This window comes from Protopterus annectens, chromosome 8.part0 (assembly GCF_019279795.1).
Source record: "Protopterus annectens isolate FY-2018-M chromosome 8.part0, PAN1.0, whole genome shotgun sequence".
Classification (NCBI taxonomy): Eukaryota; Metazoa; Chordata; order Ceratodontiformes; family Protopteridae; genus Protopterus; species Protopterus annectens.
In genome coordinates this window covers 1,221,560,652-1,221,583,339 of record NC_056741.1, presented here as the reverse complement: position 1 = coordinate 1,221,583,339, position 22,688 = coordinate 1,221,560,652, and the positions used below count along the sequence as shown (strand labels likewise).

Here is a 22,688-nt window from a genome sequence, read left to right as displayed (position 1 = left end):
TGACTTGGTAGTTTTTAGTTGACATCACAATTGCTTCATTACTCTGTCTGTTGTTATGGTACAAGACAGGTCTGACCTAATATGAAATATGGATTCTTATTGTGATTGTGCTGGTAATAAAGAAAGCAATGGCTCTAAATTAAAAGATTAAAGCTGATTCCGCAATATCCAGCTGACATCGACTATTTAATGCTTTCATTGGGATATAGTCACCTCTTAGCTTAATCACACATCTTATATATTAAATGCCTCCCCTGCTTACATCTGAGAAGTGATTTATACATCTAAACACCTTTATTATGTATTTGAATAATGTTGGCATTCATTGTGGTTAGTCTTCCACAGTTTGATTAAACCTTACATATCATCTGTCAAGCCATTTCTTATTTCTCTCAGTAGCATGTCTGTCCATCTATCCATCCACAACTCCTTTTCCCATTTACCATTTTTTCCCAATTACCACATGTGGTCAGGGTGTCACTTCAGGGTTCACACAGCCTGGTGGCTAGTCCTGACATTGTCAGTATTATATATTATATTAAATCATCCCTTATTTGGAAGGACTGCCAGAGATGGCCTGCACCTGTCACCCTTGGGATTCCGGATACTGGCTAAGGCTCTTGCCACCCCTATAGTGCCATTTTTAGGCAAGATTCAAATGACAAATTCACCACAGTAACAGGTACAAGCAAGCAAAATCTGAGTGTAATGCTACTTAATGCTAGAAGTCTAAACCTCAAAATGCACTCACTGGAGGCACTCCTTAAAATGGAGAAGATCGACATCTGTGCAGTGACAGAGATCTGGTTCAAGGCTCCAGAGAGCACCCCTGCATTACCAGGCTATAAGTCATACCACACCCTTCAGCCACCTAACCTGGACCAAAGCACTAAAGATGGAGGTGTGTCCATATTCATTAAGGATATCCACACCTTCAGGCTAGTTGCTCAGCATAATGCACCCGAGATTATCCAAGTGCAACTAACTCTGGGCAAGATCGCAATCCAAATTGTAGCTTGCTACAGATCCCCCACCATGCCTCAGGGTTCCCACTCCTCATTTCTTGATACACGGGAAAATATTAGGGTACAACCTAACACCCTAATAATGGGCAATTTCAACTACCCCACCATCAACTGGGAAAACTACTCATGTACCAACTCTTGTGCTCAATGTTTTCTGGAATTCATAAATTCCAATGCCTTGGATCAATTTATCCACACCCCCACCAGGGGCAGCAATATCCTAGACCTGGCCATTACCAACATAGGCAACTGGTGTTCCACACCAGAGGTCAATTCCTCGTTGGTCAGATCAGACCACAAGCAAATCACCCTAGACATCCACATCCCACCCCCACCCCCCATTAGGAAAACCACTGTAAAAAAATTTCTCCAGAGCCAACTTTACACTTCTTAAGACAGAAGTGACAAACTTCATGACACCCATGCTGATGGACAATAGAGGTACGACTGCTGAATTCTATACAATTGCACTTTATAAGCACTTACACGAGTGCATGGATCGTGCAATCCCTAACAGAACCAAGATGCTATCCTCCAAAAAAAGGAAGGCAATCTGGTAGTCCCCTGCCATAAACAAACTCGACAACAGAAGAAAGAAACTGTTGCAAAAAAGAGTAAAATCTCATGATTGGAGGAACTCCGTGGTCAGCCTCAGTAAGAAGCTGAGATCCCTTATAAAATCCTCCAAAGCTAGTTATGAAAACAAAATCACCACTGATTCTTAAGACAACCACAAAGCATTCTATACCTATGTCAAGAATCTCAATGGCAACACTCAGACCTGCTCTGAGTTACAGCACAATAGCACTAAATACACAGAACCAACTGATATTGCCAACATCCTGGCAGCACACCTCTCAACTGTACAGATTTTCTCAGAATGTCCAGATTTTTGCCTGATATTTTTGGTTTGTTTCTCATAAAATCATGGTTTTCTGGCAAATCGTTAATGGTTGAAGTCTGAAAATAAAGACAGACATTTGAGTTTCAAACTTCATACCCTTCAGAAAATTCAAGCGAATGCAATACCTATTATTCAATCAACTTTCTAAGTTTGTAAGTGCAGTATTTAAAAAGTGTCCCTATTTTTGGGCCTTTGTCCCCCGATTATTTAAGGCTTTGTCCAGATTTCTTGCTCTAAGAGGTTGAGAGGTATGCTGGCAGATAGGTTCAGTGCTAACTTTACCCCTCTCTCATCCCCTAAAGGGCCCATCTCTATACCGGAAGAATGCAAAGTTCCTGTAATCACGGCTGCAGAGGTAAAAAACACACTCTCCAAAGCCAAAAACACAGCATCCATGGAACCTGACAACATCCCAGGCTGCATTCTACATGAATTACAGAACAAACTGGCACCCCACCTAAGTACCATGTTCAGTCATAGCCTCACCTCAGGCTTTGTACCCACTGAATGGTGCACAGCAACGGTTATTCCACTCCACAAAGGGGGAGCCACCACAGACCCCGGGAACTACTGCCCCATTAGCCTGACATGTCTGGTCTGCAAGGCTATGGAAAGTATCATCATGGAACATATAAACAATGACATTGGTAATCTCAAAACTCTGGACCCTACCCATTTCGAGTTTGTAAAAGGCAGAGCATGTCTCCTAAACCTGATAGACTTCTTTGAAGCGGTGACCAAAGCCGTAGGTGAGAGTAAGGTGGTTCACACAGCCTATCTGGATCTCGCCAAGGCTTTTAACACCATTCCCCACTCTGGAATTATAGGTAAACTGACTAAACTAGGTATAAATCCCTATGTCACAAGATGGGTTGCCAACTGGCTCACTGACAGAACCCACACTGTGAAAGTAGCAGACTCTAAATCCAACTTCAGACCAGTGACAAGTGGAGTACCACAGGGTTCAGTCCTAGGTCCTCTGCTGTTTGGTATCTACTTCTCTGAAGAACAGGCTAACACAGAAGGTCTTCGGTTAACAAAGTTCACAGATGACTGCAAACTAGGAGCCATGATCAAAAGTCCTAACGATGTGGACATCCTACAAAAGGGCTTCACTGAGACAGATGCCTGGTGTCAAAGCCATGGCCTGAAGCTCAATGATGAAAAGTGCATTGTCATCCCCTTTGGTAAAAACTCTGTACCCATGAACTACCACATAGGCGGTAGTCTACTTAACCCCAAAAGTGTGATAAGAGACCTTGGGATACAGGTGGACAGTAGTCTCTCCATTGATAATCACATCACCACAGTAGTCAGGAAATCCATCTATGTGGCACACCTCCTCACAAAAGGTTTCTCATCCAGGAAAAAAGAGGTCATTGTTCCCCTCTACTCATCACTCATTAGACCCATTATAGAGTACAACGCCCCTTTAGGTATGTACCTCACAAGATGCCTACAACAACTGGAAAGGCTACAGAAATACCTGACAAAGAGGATTACTGGCCTCAAACAGATGCCCTACGCAGACCGTCTCAAAAAACTCCAGCTTTACTCTGTCGTATATCGCCTACTCAGAGGCAATCTCTGCCTAACATACAAAGCTATGTCAAACCCAGAGCTGTTGGACATGCTCCACTTAAAGAAATCCCAATCCCTCCGAGTTACACACTCTAGGGATCTAAATCTTGTCACCAAAATAAACAGAACATGCTGGAGGGATGGATTCCTGTCCCAGAGACTTCCCATACTCTGGAACAAACTACCTATCTATATCCAACAAAGCTCCACATTAGCACTCCAAAAAAAATCTTGATAATTGGATGGGAGATAGGAAATTCACCCCGGGGATCACTTTTGTGGCTCTGCTTGACAGGGGCACAGGAAAAAATTTTCTTGGGTGGCAAAAGCCAGGGTACCATTTGGCTAGGCTTATATAGGCCCTAGGGCCACTAGCCTCGTACCTACCTATGAACCTATGACTGTATACATTGCTAGAAAACTTAGAGCAACAGAAATAATAAAGCATTTTGTTTTTAATGTAAACTCTTCATAGCTTGTCCTGTGCTTATTATCAGTCACTTTTATAATAACTACACCAAAAAATAACTTGCTGATGATAAGCAATACTGTTTTCTAAGATAAAAAATGCTATTAATATGCACAATTTTCATATATCCCAAAGTGCTGTGCATTGTGATTGGTCTGCAAGTAAATTTTATAGGTTATTTATAATACTCATCCATGATTAATTGAATTGTTTCAGACTCATACCAAGTTGAGCTGCCCTCTATTATATCCAGCTTTACTACTATCATTAATACAACTTAATTAAATGGATGCATTTTTAATCCTTTGCAAATCATCATTTTTGCCACCTGTCTTTTCCCACTTTGCAACATTTATAAGGGAGGAACAACTAGGTCTGTGAAGTCTAAAGGGATGCAAGGCTACATGGTGGCTAGAGTGATGCACTTGCATGAGAGAAAAGGGCACAGGAAGGACTTGGGGATTTATAGACTCACTTTGTCTTACTTCTAGTCCCAGATGTTTGATGGGAAAATTCTGTGAAGCAAATTGTTTGGTTTCCTGAATGCCAAACACTTGGTAGACAGGCAGCAAAATTAAGTTAAATAGTAATGGTGGCTTTTAAAGAGAATTCTACAGCTACATCACAGCCAAGGTAGACATAGAAAACCAAATGGACCTTATTTAACTAATAATACAACCGGAAAGTCTGATAGAAACTAAAGGGGATGAAATAAGACTCAAACAGGTAAACTGAACAGAGAACTATAAGGCAATGATGAATGCAGGCTACTAATTATAGGAGAGAAGGCCTAGTAAAAGACCAGTAACTAGTAGGATGATACAAGAATCAGTGTCATAGCTATGCCTGCCAAGTATATTTATAGGTTCATAGGTATGTACTAGGCTAATGGCCCTGGAGCCTTTACAAACCTAGCCCAAAGAAATTGCCCAGGCATCGTGCCACCTGATCTTAGTTCATAGTGCCCCTATCCAATAGGGCAACTGGAATGATCCCTGGAGTGAACTTTCTGTTATCAATCCACTCATCAAGATTTCTCTTGAAGAGGGCCAGTGAGGTGCTCTGCTTGAAATGAATAGGAAGCTTATTCTGGAGTATGTGCAGCCTTCGGGAGATTAACCTGTCCCTCTAGCATGTTCTGTTAATTGTGGTAATGTGGTTGTGATCTCTAGAGCGTGTGGCACGGGGGGATTGGGATTTATTTAGGTGTATCATTTCAAGTAGGGCTGGGTTGCACATGGCTTTGTAAGTCAAGCAGAAATCACCTCTAAGTAGACGATAAGAGACTGAGAACAGCTGAAGTTTCTTGAGTCTGTCCATGTAGGACATGGGTTTAAGGCCTAGGATCCTTTTTGCAAGGTACTTTTGTGGCCTCTCCAGCTATTGTAGGTGTCTGGTCAGATACATGCCAAACTAGGCGTTATATTCAATGATTGTTCTAATGAAGGATGAGTAGAGAGGAATGATGACCTCTTTCTTCCTAGATGCGGAACTTTTGGTTATAAGATGTGCCACATAGAAGGACTTTCTGACCACAGTGGCAATGTGGTAGTCGAAGGTGAGGTGGCTGTTGACCTGGGTGCCCAGATCTCCTATGGCCCCTTCAGTGTTCAATGGGCTCCCATCAACATGGTAATTCGTGGGAACTGAGTTTTTTCCAAAGGAGGTGATAACACATTTTTTAGCGTTAAGCTTCAGGCCATGGTTCTGACACCAGTCATTTGCCTCAGAGAGGCCCTTTTGTAGGATGTCTGCATCACTTGTGGAGTTGATAATGAATCCTAGCTTGCAGTCATTAGTGAACTTGGTCAGCCAAAGTCCTTCTGTGTTGGCCTGGACTTCTGAGAAGTAGATGCCAAACAGGAGAGGGCCCAGGACCGAGCCCTGTGGGACTCCACTCATGGCTGGTTGACAGTCTGACTTGGAATCCGCAACTTTCACTCTGTGGATCCTGTCTGTGAGCCAATTTTCAACCCACCTAGTGATGTAAGGATTGATGTCTAGTTTGGTGAGTTTATAGGTTCATAGGTTCATAGGTAGGTACTAGGCTATCTGCCCAAAGACATTTATAAGCCTAGCCAGAATGTGCTGGCTTTCGCTGCCCCCTTAGATTAGTTCACTGTGCCTCTCTTCAGCAGAGCCACTGAAGTGATCCCCTGGGTAAACTTTCTGTTTCCCATCCACTCGTCAAGGTTTCTTTTGAAGAGTGTTAGCAAGGAGCTCTGCCTAATGTAGATTGGAATCTTGTTCCAAAGCATGGGAAGTCTCTGGGACAGGAATCTATCCCTCCAGAACGTCCTATTTATTGTTGTGGTTAGGTTTAGATCCCTAGAGTGTGTGGCTCAAGGGGATAAGGTTTTTTTTTAGGTGGAGCATGTCCATCAATTCTGGGTTGGACATGGCCTTGTATGTCAGGCAGAGATCACCTCTGAGTAGGCGGTATGCAGCCGAGTACAGCTGGAGTTTCTTCAGTCAAGCTGCATAGGGCTTCTGTTTGAGGCCAGTGATCCTCTTGGTGAGGTACTTCTGTGGACTTTCCAGCTGTTGCAGGTATCTTGTAAGATACATCCCAAATGGGGTGTTGCACTCTGTGATGGGTCTGATGAGTAATGAGTTGAGGGGCACAATGACCTCTTTTGATCTGGATGCGAACCCTTTTGTGATTAGGTGGGCCACGTAGAAGGATTTTCTAAACACTTTGGCAATGTGATTATCAAAGGTGAGATTATTATCTACTTGGGTCTCCAGATCTCTTATTATGTCTTCCATATTTAGGGGACTACCACCTATGTGGTAGTTTGTGGGTACTTTGTTTCGTCCAAAGGGGATGACTATGCACTTTTTGGCATTTAGCTTTAGGCCATGATTTTGACACCAGGTATCCGTCTCAGTAAGACCCTTTTGGAGGATGTCTGTGTCAGCCAGAGAGTCAATTATAGCCCCTAGTTTGCAGTCGTTTGCGAACTTGGTCAGCCATAGTCCTCCTGTACCTACCTGTACCTCTGAGAAGTATATGCCGAACAGGAGGGGACCTAGGACTGAGCCCTGGGGAATGCCACTTGTAACCGGTTTAGAGTCGGACCTAGCTCCCGCAACTCTCACCATGTGGGTTCTGTCTGTGAACCAGTTGGCAGCCCATCTTGTGACTTAGGGGTTTATGTTCAGGCTGGTGAGCTTGTCTATAATATCAGAATGGGGAATGGTGTAGAAGGCCTTAGCGAGGTCTAGGTAGGCTGTGTATACCACCTTTCCCTCATCTATAGCCTTGGTAACTGTCTCAAAGAAGTCCACCAGGTTTAGGAGGCATGATCTGCCCTTAACAAAGCCGAACTGGGTAGGGTCCAGTGTTTGGAGGTTCCCAATGTTTCTGTTAATGAGTTCCATGATGATACGCTCCATAACCTCGCAGACCAAGCTAGTCAGGCTTATAGGGCAATAGTTCCTGAGGTCTGTTGTGGCTCCACCTTTGTGGAGTGGAATAACCGTTGCTGTGCGCCACTCTATGGGTACGTAGTCTTTGGAGAGGCTGAGTTTGAACAGTGTATTTAGGTGAGGAGTTTGGTCCCATTTATGCAGTGTTTTTGGCTTTGGAGAGGGCTGTTTTAACCTGAGTGTCTGTGATTTCAAGGACTCTACATTCTTCTGGTATGGTTATGGGTCCTTTTGGGGGTGGGGGGGGTGAAGTTTGCACTGAACCTGTATGCCAGAATGTTGGCAATATCGGTCGGTTCAGTGTATTTTGTGCCATTCTGTACTAACTCCGAGCAAATCTGAGCATTGCCACTTAGATTCTTGACATAGCTAAAGAATGCCTTGTGGTTATCTTTGGAGTCCTTGTCAATTTTTCTTTCAAAGCTTGCCTTGGATGATTTTATGAGGGATTGTAGTTTCTTCCTGATACTGATCAGGGATGTCTTCCCTTCTTGGGATTTTACTCTTTTCTGTACTAGTTTCCTCCTTCTATTGTATAGCTTGTTTATGGCAGGAGTCCACCAGACTAGTTTCCTTTTCTTGGAGGAGTGAGTCTTATCAATAATACCTGAGTGGGGAATGGTATCAAAAGCCTTGGCCAGGTCGAAGTAGGCTGTATGCACTGCCTTACCCTCATCCACAGTCTTGGTGACTGCCTCGAAGAAGTCAACCAGGTTCAGCAGGCAGGATCTCCCCTTGACAAAGCCAAACTGTGTGGGGTCAAGAGTTTGGAGATTGCTTATATCTTTGTTAAGCACATCCATGATGATGCGGTCCATAGCATTGCATACTAGACTCATCAGGCTAATGGGGCGATAGTTCCCAGGGTCTATAGTTGCTCCCCCTTTATGGAGCGGGATGACTGTAGCAGTGCACCATTTGTTAGGGACATAGCCTGAAGTAAGGCTGTGATTGAACAGGGAGCATAGATGTGGTGCCAGTTTATTTTGTAGCTCATGTAGGATGCAGCCAGGGATATTATCAGGTCTCATGGATACTGTATTCTTGGCTTTAGACAATGCAGCTTTTGCCTGTGCCGCAGAAATGGTGGATACCAGGCTTTCTTCTGGTACTGTGATAGGGCCCTAGGGGGGAGGGGTAAAGTTGGCCCTGAATCTGTCAGCCAGTATGTTGGCTATATCTGTTGGCTCAGTATAGGAGGTGCCATTGTGCAATAACTCAGAGCAATTCTGGGTATTGCCTTTTAGGTTTGTGATATAGCTATAGAAGGCTTTATGTTTGTTTTTGGTGTCAGCCATAATTCTACCTTCATAGCTAGCTTTAGAGGATTTAATAAGGGATCTCAGCTTTTTGTTGAGACTGATAAGGGAGGTTTTCCACTCTTGTGACTTCATTTTTTTCTGCAACAGTTTCTTCCTTCTGTTGTAGATTTTTCTGATGGCTGGGCACCACCTGATTGGCTTTCTTTTTCTGGAGGAGAGCATCTTAGTTTTATTTGGTATGGCAAGGTCCATGCATTTGTGTACATAGGTTCATAGGTTCATAGGCAGGTACTAGGCTATCAGCCCTAGGGCCTACACAAGCCTAGCCATAACAATTCCCTGGCTATTTTTTCCCACACTATTTACTTCCCTGGACCCCTGTCTAGCAGGGTGACTGATGTGATCCCTGGGGTGAATTTCCTTAATCCTATCCAATCGTCAAGGTTCCTTTTGAAGAAGGTCAAAGAGGCGCTTTGCTTGACATGTATGGGCAGTCTATTCCAGAGTCCAGGGAGTCTCTGGGTCAGGAACATATCCCTCCAACATGTTTTGTTTATTGTGATGACAAGGTTTACATCCCTGGAGCATGTGGCTCTAAGGGATTGGGATTTCTTTAAGTGTAGCATATTCAACAGCTCTAGGTTTGACATGGTCTTGTATGTTAAGCAGAGATCGCCTCTGAGTAGACAATATGTGACAGAGTATAGCTGGAGTTTTTTAAGGTGGCCAGCATAGGGCATCTGCTTTAGGCCTGTGACTTTTTTTAGTGAGGTATTTCTTCGGCCTTTCCAGTTGTTGCAGATGGAAAAAACAAAGTACCTGCAAACTACAACATAGGAGGAAATCCCCTGAAATCTGAAGAAGAAGTAAGGGATCTAGGCGCCCAAGTAGATAGTCAGCTTTCCTTTGATAACCATGTTGCCAAAGTGGTTAGAAAATCCTTCTATGTGACCCATCTGATCACAAAAGGGTTCGCATCAAGATCTAAGGATGTAATGGTGCCCCTCTACTCTTCCCTCATCAGACCCATTATTGATTGGATTGGATGATTGGATGGGTAATAGGAAATTCACCCCAGGGATCACTTCGGTGGTTCTGCTTGACAGGGGCACAGGAAAATAATTTTCTTGGGTGGTGAAAGCCAGGGTACATTTTTGGCTAGGCTTGTAGGGCCTCTAGGGCCAATATCCTAGTACCTACCTACCTAACATTCTATCACAACAGACTATAGCCATCTTGTGCTGTCCTTATTGTTGATAGTATTGTGGTGCTGACACTAGTATATAACATTCCAACTGTAGTTGCTTCCTATATGACCACGTTGCATTGTGTTTCTTATCTTACTTGTGTTTTATGTGTTTCTTAGGCTGCTTGCAGATGAAGAAAAAATTGTCCCTCTGTCGATCAGGTAAGCTGAATGTTTTAAACTTTTTTCTGTAACTTTAGTACTAGAAAATGTAGCAGCTACTCCAAATTCATTGTTTTTTCTCACAACCATGCACAGAAACACATTACAGCAGTTAATCCAAACCTGCTATAAACATGCTACAAAATTACTATCTCTAGATTCAGCAATATGAGAACTTGTGACCTTTGGATGCAGTCAGTCACAAACAGGAGTATTCAGAAAGTTAGCTCTATGGCAACTATAGCACTACGCTGTGTGCACTAGGCTTGCTACAGAGCTAAATAGCAATTCAGAGACATACAAGGGCCTCATGAAACCAAAGCTCCTTAACAATTTATTTGCATGGCCCTGAAATGAACATCAAGCACATTTAGAACAACTGCATTACTGTTCCCCTTACCAACCCATGCAGTGCTGTTGCACAGTCACCTACAGACAGACATATATAAACCCACATACGTACACAAAAAATATATATGTTCACGCTTGCATTCTGACACACATGCCCTGTCACACAGACACCTAATCAGTTGCCCCCACTCACACTCTCTCACACACACGAAAATAGTTACACACACACACACACACACACACACACACACACACACACACACACACACGCGTGTGTACACACACACACACACACACACACACACACACACACACACACACACACACACACACACACACAAACACACACCTTTTGTGGTGCTAACTGCCCTGTTGCTGCCATTGACAGCAGTTGATGAACACCATAAAATATCATGTTCAGTCTCGTATGTTCTGCTTTGCAATAGTGCAGTACAGATTATCTTTGAATTGCTGTACCATACTATTTAGATTTCAGAGTAAGGCTCCAGGGCAGAGTACGTGGCTAATTTACATTAGCCATACCCCTGGATTGCTGTATTCACATGTGGTGATATCCAACAGAACACTGTAGCACTATGCTAAATGATTCATGCCACTGTAGTTCTAAAGTGCCTTTGAATTGTTCACTTATAGTACATTCACCAGTTCTGCTAGAAACAGGGTTGTGCTATGCAATATTTGTTTTGGAATACCTCCCATAGTCTAGGAAAATTTTGGTGTACAGAAATTTCTTCTGTGGATTAAATATATAAACACAACAATCATCCACAAAATATTAAAAACCTTTTTGCAAGGGAATGAAAAGCTTTACATTTTACATTTTTGCTCCATATATCAAGGTATTCTATACATACAACAGTGTTGTTTGCCTGCTACTATAAGGATTCCATAAACTAGTTTCCCCAGATTCTCATAATACACTATTCTGATCTTGAAAAGGAATCATTGTGTTCATTGACCACAGTCTCATATTTAGTTGGTTGGTTAGTTAGTTAGTTAGTTAGTTAGTTAGTTAGTTAGTTAGTTAGTTAGTTAGTTAGTTAGTTAGTTAGTTGATTGGTTGTTTATTTAGTTACCTGTTTATTTATTTTTGCCTACTCACAAAGGAAGTCTTTCTATGTTTATAAATAAAAGTAGATTATTCTTTCTTTAAAAAATGTTTTCCCCAGTGCCAGCTCTACATTCTTAACTTCTGAATTTCAAAACCTGATCTTGGAAGCTAAATATTTATTTTTTTAGTCAATCATTCATTCATTTATTTATTTACTTTGTTTACCAGGTGGGCAAGCTGGTAATAAGCCCCCTTTTTACAACAACCAGAGCCAAAAGGCAAGAAAAAATACATAAGCATTGAACATGAATATAAAATATGCAGATTATACATACATCACAAAAATGATTACAATATTCCAAAATATAGATGGTGCTGTTGAAGGAAGCATGCACTTTATGTCGAAGAAACAATAACAGGAGATTACACATATTCCTAATGTCACAAGATTTCAAATGTTTGCACTTGCTGCTTCAGAAAGAAGAAGAAAGTACTTTGAACAAAAGCAGTCTGTACAGTCAAATAGTGACTTCGTCAAGCTATGCTGTTTACCCCTTCATTAAATAATCACAACATTGTACAGTTTGAGTCGGAGTATGTTAGCAGTCTTATACCATAAGGTTAAATAGCATTGCCTGTGCTTGGATACATTTTGGATAAACAAATTGATTTTGGGTGTGTGCAGCTCACACTGAAACCCTGAATGCTTAGCACCTTGGTTACAATTGCATTTGGTTTCCTCAGTAAGATGCTACTTCTGTTGACGTTTAATGTTTTTATCTCATTACATTGTAGACATGCCTCCAGGTGTTTCTGCAGTTCCATCTTACTGACTCCTCTAGGCATGAAATATTGTCTCTTCATATTTGCATTAATAATTTCAAACTATTGAAACATTTCAACTTAAAGCTAACATGGTAGGCAACATAGCTGCACTGATATTTGTCCTCTGTCTGGTGCTGCCTTAGAGATATTAATTGTTATTCCTATACTATTTATTTATACTGTCATAATGTTCATATTTTTCTTAATATCTCAACACCCATGTAATACAGACATAACTGCTTAACCTCATATGAAAGCTCAAAGATGTAAGAACAAAATACTGCTGACAATATGTAGGCAGTTTGAGTGGATACTGAGATATTGTAAGTTGTTTACAAAGTATTACACAATTAATATTTAGTGTGTTTCTTATAACTTATAAGATCCAAATTAATACAAAAATATAATGAAATCTACTGCTGCAAAGATGTGTTTGTGCTGAACAGTTTGCTATCTCTTTACCAAACCTTATGGTTCCAGAGATATGAAGCATTTATTTGTAATGTAAGGCTTTACCTTGCTTTTGCCAAAACACGTGGAATGCAGTCATTGGGAGTTAAGAGTATAAACCTCCAGAGCCCCACTGCAGTGAATGAGAGAAAATCGAAGAGTAGCCTGGTGTTTTCTGGTAGTGCATTCCAATAAGCAGAAGCAATTTTCCAAAAGCATTTTCTATTGTGGCTAGTTTAAATGGTGGTCTTATCCGTTGTATACTCTGAGTCGTTCTAAGTGAGTGAGATACTCCTCGTAAGTGTAATAGGTTTTCAGAGGAGAATAGTAGTTCTCAAACAGTAGCTTAAAGATGAGTGTTGCTAAAAAGAAAATGGAACAGGATGTGACAGCCATTTTTTGTAAGGGTGGTGCGATGAAGCTCGTAGAGGCTGGTGTGGTGAATGAATCTAGGTATTTTGTTTTCTGTTGCTTGTAACAAGGCAATATTCTGGGAGGAGTGAGCTGTTATTAATGGTAGCCCATATTCTACCCCAGTAGTAGTAAAACATTATCAAATAACTGGAATGAATAAGTTGTAAATCCAGTAGCTCCAAGAAAAATAGAACAAGAAGATATAAAGCACTGGAAACCATTGAGAGCAACCATCTTCGCCAATAGGCTCCTTCAGGCAAAAACATATAAAACCAACCATTGAATACATATATAAGTATATATAAAAGCATCATCAAATCACATGACCATAGCATCATCGAATCACATGACCATATCAAATTATCTACTTAATTAATTATACCTGTTCATTTAATAGATACGTCAGTGCTAGTTTTAAAGTAAAAGCACTATTTAAACCTGGTGGTATGTGTGCTTTCATTCTTAATATCCAGCACATTTCCTCATTTTCTGTTAAAAGTTTAATATCCCCACCACGTAGTGACATATAAAGCACTTTTAAAATCATAAATTTAAAACTATGAGTGTCTCCCTTTTCAGAACTATGCTTATATAGAGCACTGGTAATAACCTTATGCTTTATATCTGAACAATGATCACTTATACGCTCTTTAAGCTTCCTGTTTGTCTTACCTATATAATAACCTTCACAGGTTTCACTTGGCCATATAAACAATATTTTGGGTATTACAATTTCCATAAGATTGTAAGATAAAATCAAGGCCTGTAACAGGATGCTTAAGAGATTTTTGTATGTATATAAACTTACAGAAACTGAATGCTTCATTTTGGTGCTTGTGCATACTGGGGCATATTACTTAAGGGGTCTCTTTGGTGAATGCTTTATTTTGGTGCATGTGCATACTGGGGCATATTACTTAAGGGGTCTCTTTGGTGAATGCTTTATTTTGGTGCATGTGCATACTGGTTCATGTTACTGAAGGGGTCACTTGGGTGAATACTTCATTTCAGTGCTTTTGCATACTAGGAAATGTTACTGAAGGTGTCGCTGGGAGAAATAATTCATTTGTGTGTCATGGAAGTGTTGATGCATACATGGTCAGACTGCTAAAGTGATCGCTTGGCAAAATAATTTATTGTGTCATTTTAGTGCTTGTGCATATTAATACAAACTAATGAAGGGTTGTTGGGGGAAATAATTTGTGTGTCAGGGAAGTGCTTGTGCATACTTGGACAGAAAAGTTTGTGGATTACAACTCCAATATCAAATGCAAAGCATCGCATTTAACAATGGATGTGCATACCGCAGGGATGAAGGACTATGAATCGCAAAACTGCCTCATTAGCATACTAGCCTTTACAGCATTTCTTATTTGCTTTTCATTATTTCGCAAGCCTTGTGCATTAGCATAAATCACTTCTATGAATTGTGCCTTGGCTATGCTAATTCATAAGCATCAGGAATACCCCCCATCACATTTGCACAAGTGACTATGATACTGCCCATAGTCTCTCAGCTTTCGTAATGTGTAACTCAAATGAAAGCCAGAGTGCTGCGATACCCTTATTTCTCAGTTTTCTTTTTGGGCAAAACTCTGCTTTGTAGAGGGGCATGTAGGTTATATAATTATGAAAGGGCTGAAGTGGGATATGTACAGTTGTACACTGCAATCCAGTCTATTGATTTCAGCTCACTGTCAAGATTTTGTGATGAGCAATGTCTAGGTCATTGGCTGTTTAAGTGCTCAGAAGGTAATAATAGGGTTATGTTTGCTGAGAGTATCTGGTAGGACATTTAGAAGACTTACCTTGACAGGAGTATTAGTCAATACAACATCTAGGAGAGGAGAGTGAAGGGATGTGCATTAGTCCTGGTACTTTCTTTGACTAGCTCAGTTAGTCTCAGAGTTCAGGCAAGCTGGTTTAGCTATTTCTTTTGTAGTCTCTTCCAGTCAAGAATCAGATCACCAAAGCTGATTATGTTATTGAGCTCGGTTATGTTAAGAATGGATAACAAGATATTTTGTATGATGGAGATGCTGGAGAGAGGTGAGCTATATATTACAGATATATTAATTTTGGTATAGCCTCCAAGCTAGATTTGGGCAATTAACCAGTTGGAATTTGTGTTGCAGATGGTGTTGTTAGTAGCAACCAGTGTAGGTACTAGGTTAGCATTGTTGTTGAACATGAAAAGTATACCACCACAGGTATATTTACATGGTTTATTTTTTTTAAAGACTGTACAGTTATTGGTTAAGTTTAAAGGTACCCAAGAGGTATCTTTTAACCATGTTTCAATGACTGCAGCAATTTTTGGATTGTTTAGGTTTAGCCATGCTTTAAAAGTGGCCCATTTGTTATTTAGATTACAGATACTTGTGTATCCAATAGAAAGGGATTTCCTACTGTAAGTCATTGAGACTGAGTCATTCAATAAGACATACAATCACAAAAAATAAAGGAACTATCAAAAGTGTGGTAAGCACTAGTTTACAGCTGAATTTGGTAAAGCTGACAGACAAAGAATATACGGAGAGTGTGTGACAGTGCCTGACATCATATGTAATGTGTGCTACTGCTGTGGTATAGAATTAAAGGAGTCAAGAGGTAAACTTTTGGTGCTATTATTGTAACCCATACTCAAGTGAATTAATGAAGGAATATTTGTTGGGATTTTTGACAGCAAAAATGTGAGGTTTGTAAAGACTGGAAGGGAAGGAAATGTTGTATAATTGTTTACAAAGGTTTATTCAGTCATCTGATGAGGATGGTGTGCTAGAGAAAGTATAAATTAAATGAAGTAGGGATGTGTGGGAATGAGGTGTGGTAGCAGAACAAAGTGATCCTAAGTGAAGTGAGGGTAAATGGACTGCTGCTTTTCTAGCTGGAAGAAGTATAAGGTCAGAAAAACTATCTGTAAGAGCGAGAGAGAGAGACAGAAAATGTGCATGAATGTTTTAATAGACTTTGTCGTTGTTTGTCTTTCTGCTTTTCCCGGTTAGGGGTCGCCACAGCAGAACTCCGTTCCACTAATGATTGGCAGTTGTTTTTTATGGTGTTGAGTTGCCAGCCCAATGCCCAACCTTCAATGAAGGCACGCCCATTCAACACATGTCTTTCGAACGCCCACTCAACCGCAGGGAAAACATGCAGACTCCACACAGAAGGCACTCCCAACCCAAGCCGAGAATCGAATGGGAGAATCTCTTGCTGTGAGGCAACAATGCCACCGCTGTACCACCGTGGAATGAATGTTTTAATAGTAATAACATTTAATGAAAATTAATATAAACTGCTATATTGCCAGATGGATTATGAACTGGCTGTTAAATAGAAAACAGTGTGTTAAGATTAAAAACACTCAAAACTTCATAGGTTCATAGGTAAGTACTGCGCTAGCTGCCCCCGCAGGCAAGTTTAAGCATATCCAGTTTCCTTTCTTTGTGCTTGAATTAACCTTTTGGTTAGAGACTGGGCTTCCCCAACCCATGATTGATAATTATATATTAACTGGATCATATTATAGATAATTTGAGGGACCCATGCATGGGAGAAAGCATGTAGGAGTTGCTTGTATCCATTAGTAGTAGAGAGGGTAGTCCTGGCGTAAATTTTCTGCTTTCTATCCACAACTCCAAGTTACACCTGAATACGGACATAAATTAACTTTGTTTTGTGTGGACGGGGAGTGTGCTCCACAGCAGCGGGATCCTCTACAAGATATACCTTTCCCTCCTAACCATTCTGCTGATATTGCAGAAGAGGCTTAAATTCCTATACCAAATATTTCTGAAGCCATTTGACTTGCGCTGTGCAGTAAATCCATCAGCACTGGGTAGGAGAATGCCTTGTATGCCAGACAGAGGTCACCTCTGAGCAGTCTGTAAGATACTGACTATAGTGACAGGGCTTTGAGATGGCCCACATAGTGCATGTTGTTTAGGCCTTGTATACATTTAGTAAGGTACCTGTGTGGGCATTCCATTTATTTCATGTGCCTGGACAGATCAAAGGTCATTCTGACTACTTACCTGTTATATCTGGAGTTCCTGAGGGATCACTCTTAGGACCAGTGCTATTTAATATAGTATGTTTGTATTATCCCTAGGAAAAATACATTTTGGACATACAAATACGCCAACAAGTATAAAATTGGATTTATAATGAAAAACAAAACCAGTGCTAATGACCTTAATACTTATTTACATTAACAAAGCAATTTGACATTAGATATTGACTTAAGATTCAGTTTTGATAAATGCAACATTATGTACTTTTCAAACAATATTCAAAGGCATCCTATGTATTTATCAATTATACAACTTCAGGAGGTCAAGGAATGTAAAGATATGAATATTATAATATTTTCTAATTTCTCCTTTAATACCGATGTCAAAGTTACTTGCATGAAAGTCATTAGATATATAGGTCTTATGCTAAGGAATCTTACGACAAGAGATCAATATAGTTTAACCCTAATGTTTAAAACTTACCTAACTTCTGAGTAAAAGTATTAACATCTTCACACAATGATTTAGCCCTGAGTAAGAACTACTTATATGCACACCCTGAAAAGACACCGACCTTGTTAACAACAGGAAGACTGATACTCCTCCTCAAGAGTTATCCTGCAAGCTATCCTAAAAACTATAACAAAATAACTTGCCTTCCAGTCATATGTAAATTATATACTAGAATTGATGTCAACAGTTTATAATCATTTAGAAGAAAACTCAATCATGGCAATAGAAAGAAAAAGTAACAAAAGAAAGTCATATGGAACAAATGATCATTTGTTGTTAAAGTCATAATGGAGAATTATAAAAGGGGAAGAATCCAAGTATGGCATGGATAGATTACAAAAACGCATTTGACAGCATACTACATTCATGGATAAAGGAGTGCTTACAAATGTATAAGATACACCCTACGTTGATCAATTCCATTACAGTGACCATGAAACAGTGACAAACAACTTTGGAGCTAACCCATAATAAAGGAAAAATGATTATCCCTGGGATAAAAAAAATTCAAAGGGGGATATTCCAGGGTGACTCTTTGTCTCTGCTGGTCTTTTGTCTTGCCTTTAATCCATTAAACTGTAACTGTACTTAACAGATTAGGTCATGGTTACAAAATGGCTCCTAGACAACAACAAAGTGCAAAGACTTATCTTCTTTTTGTGGATGGTTTAAGACTGTATAGTTCATCAGATGATGAGCTGAAAGCACAATTATGAGTGGTCAAAACTTTCTCAGATGATATCAGAATGTCATTTGGTCTTGATAAATGTGCAAAAGTAACATTTAAAGCAGGAAGGCTGCAGCACTAAGAAAATATCAGTCTGGGAAAGGAATATGACATATATTAACTTGAACAGGATTGAATGTGTAAATATTTGAGAATTGATGAAGGGTCAACAATAAAACATGAATAAATGTGAACAAAACTCAGTAAAGAATACTTTAGAAGACAAAAATTAATAGTGAAAACAGGCCTGGCTTCCAGGAAAAAAAGTCCAAGTATAAACCAATTTGCTCTTCCTGTTGTAACTTAAGAGTTTTGAGGTGATCGGTTGGCCCCAAAGGTATTGGATCAGTTGGACATGAAAACAAGAAAAATGCTTCAAACATCAACTGAGATATAAAAAATCAGTGTGTACCAAGATTATATTCCTTGCTCTGAAGGAGGTATGGGCCTCCTCGAAACTGATTACATGTATAGATCTGTAATCATAGAACTGCATACATATCTGCTGACCTCATCAGATCCAGTGAAAGCTTTAAAACATGAAGAGAACAAATCTAAGATGACTTGCCTGCTTAGATTAGCAGAAGCATATCAGTGTCAAGCGGGAATAGAAATCAAATGAGAAGTAGACTAAAATCAGGAAGCAATTAAAAACACCAAAAAGCAAAGGAAAGAATATAAGAAAAAGAATCAGATGAGAAGGCAAGAAATCTGGAGAAGGCATAAATGTAGTTGCGAGAACAGAAAACTCCTGGAACAACCTCATGTCAATCAGGATCTGACACAGGAAAGGTTAAGGAGAGGTAAATTTAAACTAAAAGGTGAAAGATTGATATTACAGTGGACTACATACATTTCAATTTACAAAGTCCTTTGAACATGTGGGAGAAACAGGCAAATGCAGGTTCTATAAAACAGAATTTGATATAGTCACACATCTTGTTGCTAGGTGTGATGCACTAATGGTAATAATAAAACATTTATTATTTAAAAATGAGAAAGAATGTCTGATGAACAGAGACAGTGGACCATGCACCACACATCACAGCCCACAGATATCACTGCATGCATCAAACTGTATGTGTTTTTTTACAAGAAAGGAAACATTAATCTGAATGCCTTGTTCCATAGTTCTGGACTAGATGCCTCCTCATTACCTACACAGACATACACCATGCACAAGCCTGCCACATGGGGTCTATTACTACTGCTGCTGGCTGGTCACCATTAGCTATAGAAGGACTAGAACAGATAGCTGTGGTAACAGCATGGGTCCCTTTACTAACAGAATGACAAATGATCATATTGTGCAGAATGCAACATGCACTAATCCTGCATGCGATAACTGGGTCATACTGAAGGACACCCCCAGACTCATCCAGACACTTAAAATGATTCTTCAAGAGGCCAAAGGCCATCTTGAAGACACTACAAGTCTGGGACAGGACTGCACTGAAGCTTTCTTCTGCAGCTCCCCTTGGAGTTCTCACTGGTGTCATGAGTCATCCAGTATCACCTAAAAGGAAAAAAACAGAGAGAAAGGGAGAGAGACAAAATAAAAGGAAAGTGTTTAGTATTCTGTAGTCCATTTTACCATAAATAACTAATTAAATAAAAAAATATATTTTTCCACTTACCATTAATATGACCACTGAGAATCCTGCCATGCAAGAAGAAGTAGTAGAGTGAGCTAGGGTGCCAGATATTGGAATCGTGTGCACTACCAGGCTGCTGGGCAGAGCCGTTGGTAATGCACTCTCGTGCATCACACACTAACTGGCAATTTATGAAATGGTGGCCCTTCCTGTTGAAAATCCCTCCAGATGGAGATGGAGTCCTAAACTGCAACAGGAGTGCAATCGATTGTACTAAATACTGCAGGGGAAACATGCTACCTCATAAAAGGCACACATAATCCAGGCTCAGTTCTGATGTGTCACCAGGAAATAGATGCACTGATTCACATGTGCCAAAAGTATATCCAAGAACTGCCATAGTATCCTTGAGGCAGAAGTCTGTGAGATACCCAATATGTCTCCAGTCTGTCTCTGGAAGGTCCATCTGGCAAGTATAGTAAGGGCCATACATACCTATGTATCCACAGGGAAGGGAAATCCTTGCATCTCTCCAGTGCCCCTGTGAGGCCATATATACTCACTAAGACTCTTACAATATTCCTGTACATTCTGAACCTATTGAGTATTTCCTAATTGTCAAAATTATAGGGAGTTATCCTCTGCCTATATTTCCATCTTCCTGATGGGCGAGCACCACTGGGCACAAGCAGTTCTGGCTCAGCCAAGACAAGCAGCTCACACAAAGAACTAGCAAGGCAGCGAGTAACAACAGTATTGCAGACTGCAAATTTGATTGAAAAGGTGCAATTCTGCCTTTTATAATGAATCTGTAAACAGAATGGAAAAGTGTAAAAGATTGATTATGATTACAAAAAGGCAGGAGAAGGCATCATTACCATATGCCATTTTACATTATTTCTCACTTGCATCTAATTATGACTTCATTTGCTTATGATCACTCTCGGCCATTGAGTATTAGCATAAGTGGTTTCTATGAATTCCGGGGGGGGGGGGGGGTGAGCTCATTTGTGGACAGTGTGGATAGCCTTAATGTGTTCAGGCAATGAATATGAATACCACCTTATATTTAGTGAGATTATGCCCTCCACAACATGGGCTGACTGTCCCTTCACTAAGGTGCATTTGTACAATACATGGTAGAGATAGTTATGTCTAGTGTATAATATTAAGATGGTTACATACTGGGAAGAATTTTTATTTGACAGTTAATTGATTTCATATGATAGTTTATATTTAAGTTATTATGGTTCTGGGTATAATTGTGGGAAGATCTCTAAAGTTATCAAACCTATTTTAGAAAACTAAAAAAAAAAACAATGAAATGATGGACTGAATACTTTTGCAACATGCATCCTGTGTAATGTTCAGAGTGTTAGAAATAAGCATAATTAATTACATTTTGTTCTTTACCAGAAGCTTATAAGATTATAAACAGTGGAGGCCTGGAATTTGTCAGAGTTAATTTTTCCATGCTAATATAAATAGGAGTTTGTTTGTGTCTTTAGGCTTTTCCCGGTTAGGAGTCACCACAGCAGAACTGCAGTCCGCTAATGATTGGCAGTAGATTTTTACATACTGGCTTGCCGGGCCTAACACACAACCTTCAACGAAGGAACACCCATTCACACATGTCGCTACACAGAAGGCGCTCTAACTGAGAATCAAACAGGCGATGTCTAACTGTGAGGCGACAACGCTATCGCAGCACCACCACCGCAGTAATATAACTATGAGTGTTTTTTGTAAATATAGCAGGGGTGGTGGTGTGTGGTCACTCATTCATAAAAGTATTCATGCTAGTATGATATCAATTAGTAAAGATATGGAAACATTAACAGTAGATATTTATAGCATACTGGACAAACTTTAAGATTAGTACTGTGCTACAGGGCACCAAGTATAAAGAGTTGTCAATGCAGTGAATTTTTGAATTCTATTAAACAGGAAACCCAGAATAGCAATACTATACTAATGGCGGACTTTAATTAACCAACTATTGATTGGAAACTGCTCTCATCAGATAATATACATGCTAAAGGGGTTATTGATATTTTAAGTTTCAATAGGTATTATCAAATGATTTAATACAAAAGTAGGGGCTCAAAATATTACATATCATTGCTTATAATACTGAACATTTAATTTGTAAGATTAAAATTGACTCTCCTTTCGGCAAATTAGACCATAATTCCATATCATATAGCATTATGAAGCTTACGAAATGTAACATTGAAATAAAAAATGTAATTATGGTCTATAACAGTATGCAGTAGTTAAGAAAGCAGTAAGCCGTATAAACTGTACCTGTTTTAAAGATGATTATAGCTCAAATTTGGGTTATAATTAGAAATGATCTTACAAAAGCATATTGGAAACACCATAGTTAATAAGAAAAATGGCACCTTTCCTAGATGGTGAAATTCCAATTTCAAGTTATATAATTGCAAAAGGAGAGAGCATAAACTTTTTATAACATACCCAACAGGCAGAAATAAATCTAAATTTAATAAGGATCACTAGGGACTGACATCTCATGATTAAAATGGAGAAAACATTATACGAAGATAAATTAGTACAAACTAAAATAAACATATTATGACTATATAGAACAACGAAAAGGTCCATACTGACCCCAAAATTATTG

General features: G+C 39.8%; 1 protein-coding gene across 1 annotated transcript in view; it reads left to right on the top strand.

Annotated features, from left to right (window-relative positions):
- LOC122809317 (interleukin-17 receptor D-like) overlaps positions 1 to 22,688 on the top strand; it is a 411,276-nt gene that overhangs the window by 268,633 nt on the left and 119,955 nt on the right. Inside the window, exon 6 of the mRNA XM_044080716.1 lies at positions 10,040 to 10,081. Coding sequence (XP_043936651.1) covers positions 10,040 to 10,081 — 42 coding nt within the window. The remainder of the gene's footprint in view (positions 1 to 10,039; positions 10,082 to 22,688) is intronic.